Genomic DNA, 3,162 nt, shown 5'->3' on the forward strand with positions numbered 1-3,162 from the left:
ATTCGGAATGATCAGCCTGCATGTAACCGCGGCCATTGTCAGAGGCAGGACTTGAACCTGCACCTCCTGATTCCCAGGCAGGCTCTGTACCCAGTCAGCCACTGTGCATGCGGTTCTTAAAAGGCCGAAAAGATAATGAAAGAAGAGCCAGAGACTTGTTTCCATTGAGGTTCATAAACATTAGAACGTCTAGAGATAAACAACAGCAAAAGAAACAATAGACACATTTCCTGTTATTTTATTTTTGTATCAATGTTGTACTCAAAGGGAACAGCAGACTGTGTTGTGGCAGGTAGCAAGTAGATCAGTGACTTAGCACACTGGCTGCATGACCTGGAGATTGTGGGTTCAAACCCCACTCAAATCTTTACTTGCCAAAATCTGCCATTGACTCCCATTCTGAATTTCTCAAATTTAAAAGCACTATATTTCTAAAACTATGAAACATTTCAAAGATTCCTTTTCAGGCAAACATGTCCACCGTAAGATGTACCTAAATAGGTTTGAATGGGGTTTCTAGGTGTAAGTATGTAGGACTAGTAACATGTCAAAGTTTGTGCTATTGCCATTGAGAATGCATTGGGCGTTTAAGTTAAATAACTCAGAAACTACAAAACATTTCAAAGTAAAAAGTTCCAGCATGTGTCTCCACAGTAAGCTGAATTATAAAAAGTGTGAATGGAGTACATACTATAGCATGTCGTTTTTCGTGATTTTGGAGGATTTTAAAAAAAGATGAAAAAGTGCCCTTCTGGGCACAGGTCTCCACCAGGAGGATAGGGGTCTGTGTGTGATGCTTGGTCTGTTGTAGCGCCACCATAAGGCTGATTTGAAAACTGTCAAGTGGCATTTCTTCCAAAGCCTAGTGGGAATATGCATGCACAGTTTCACCACAATCGGACGCTGCGTTGAGTAGTTGTGGCGATTTGTACAAAACGGGTACAAAGCGGGCTACTCCTGAAAAGTTTAGAAGCCAATCGTAGCCAATGAGGGTGGATTATGAGAAATCAAACAAACCACACATGACTATGGAGAGCATGTGTACCGATTTGCGTGAAATTTGGATAAAATCTGAAGGAGTAATATTAGAAAATGTTTTTTACATATGTCGGCCTCCTAGTGGCGCTATAAAGAGCAGATGTGAAAAATTCCAGGCAAAGGTTTTTCCTTGGCCTATAGGGAGTTGGCATACAAAGTTATCCACAGATCCGTGCAGTTAGAGGTAAAAACACTTTTCGGCCAGTTATAGCTCCACCATGAGGCTGAGTTGAAAATGTTCACGTGGCATTTCTTCCTCGGCCTAGTGGGAATGTGCGTGCACAATTTCACAGAAATCACACGATGTGTTCATGATTTGCAGCATTTTGTTTGAAACTGAGCACTCCTTCGAACTTTGGAAGCCAATCTTAGCCAATCAGGATGGAGTCTGATAAATCTGAAAGACCGGTTTCGTTGAATGGCTCTAGAGAGACAGTGTACCAATTTGCGTGATGTTTGGACAAAATCTGTAGGTGTACTGTCCAAAAACTTGTTTTGCACAAAGCGGCCTCCTGGTGGCGCTATAACAGGCCGTTCTGGAAATTTTGGGGCAGAGGTTCATCGTTGGCATCCAGGGAGTGTGTGTGCAAAATTTGGCATCGACCGGTGCCGGAGATTAGCTGTTCACAGACGGACGGACGGACGGACGGACACACGGACGGACGGAGTGCAAAACATACTCTCTCTTCCCTAAGAATATGCCCATTGCAGCCAGACAGAATAAATCTTCCTACTTCTGGGCCCTTCCTTCACAGGTGTTACCGATGATACTAATTAAGGCTCTGTTCCTATTTAGTGTGTAGTGGTTCTCAAAATAATCATTTATATTGCAAGACAGGGTGAAGCATGACTGATATCACTTACTACCATGATGGACAGGGATATGACCTTGCTGCCCGCCACACCCTCAACAAAGGGGCCATATAAATCCCCAAGTATTAAACCCACGTTATAGAACTTCTATTCTGTTCAACGAATCTCATATGACCTTCAGTAGAAGCTCATAGGTGGCGTTGATAATGCCCCAGGAGAGTAGCGAGCGATGAAAGTTGAGGTGGGCTCCTCGGAACAGCTTGGCAACACTTCTCCCCCTGTCTTTCCACACCGTCATCAGCACCTCACCGAAGGGTCGGAAGGCCCCGCCCACCTGGGCCTGTGCCTGCGACTTCACCACGTTTAATGGGTAGAACATGATCCCGAGGGATGCCCCCAAAGCCCCTCCGCACATAAAGTCGTTGATCCAGTGGCCCATCTGGCTGGTTGCCTCTGGTAGCTGCTCTTTCATGGGTCCCCGGGCCCCGAAGAAAAGCACGTTGCTGGGACCGTTGCGGAGCAGGACTGGGATCAGGCCGCGGTAGCACTCGCTGACCCCGTACTTGGTCAGGAGTGTCCGGAATGTGTGGAATGTGTTTTTGAAGCCGGCACGGTGCCGGTGGTCTTGGAGGAGAGTCTGCACGCGCTCAAATGGCATCAAAGTGGCCTCTGCGGTTCCTGTCAGTGCTGCAGCAAAACTCCGCGTGGCCAGCTCCGGTACGCCGCTACCGTCCGCTCGGTCCAACAGCACCCTGGAGATGTCCTTGTACATGCCGAACATGATGGCCCCGCTGCTGCTCTTCTGGAACAATGGAGGAAGAAGGCCTCGGTATAGGTTCCTAAGCCCTTCTCTTTGCAGCTGCTTCGTGGCCTCCATGGCACGCACGCCATGAAGCTGCTGGCGGAACATCACCTTCTGGATGGGGAAGGTCACCACAATGTTGATGAGACACGCGATGGAGCCACAGATGTAGTGCTTCCCAGGGTCCATGGTGGTAACCGCTATATGGGAGGATCGAAAGGCTACAGCCTAAGCCTCCAGCATCACTGGTGCACGTACCTCAGTAACTTCACTCAGTGGGAGAGGGGGGCATTTCAGAAATACTGTTAGATAGCTTTTTGTAATGGTTTATGCTAATCATGAACAAAAATCTCACAGTGAAATGTGACTGCAATAAAACACTGCACTGCACTGTTCACATGTATGTGTCTGACTGCTTTGTATGCCCATATATGAAGATCCCAGAACTCTGCCCAAGCTGATTGGTTGAAACACTTGTCCATATATGGATCCATATGTCATGTCTGCGG

At 47.1% G+C, this 3,162-nt stretch overlaps 1 protein-coding gene across 1 annotated transcript; it reads right to left on the minus strand.

Moving 5' to 3' along the window:
* Positions 1 to 2,017: 2,017 nt before the first annotated feature.
* On the minus strand, positions 2,018 to 2,842 carry LOC306933055 (mitochondrial nicotinamide adenine dinucleotide transporter SLC25A51-like; the record flags this gene model as incomplete). The annotated part of the gene is made up of 1 exon (XM_079515048.1): positions 2,018 to 2,842. The coding sequence occupies one exon, from the start codon at positions 2,840 to 2,842 to the stop codon at positions 2,018 to 2,020; it is 825 nt and encodes a 274-aa protein (XP_079371174.1).
* Positions 2,843 to 3,162: the final 320 nt, after the last annotated feature.

This window comes from Electrona antarctica (assembly GCF_951216825.1).
Source record: "Electrona antarctica genome assembly, chromosome: 2".
NCBI lineage: Eukaryota > Metazoa > Chordata > Actinopteri > Myctophiformes > Myctophidae > Electrona > Electrona antarctica.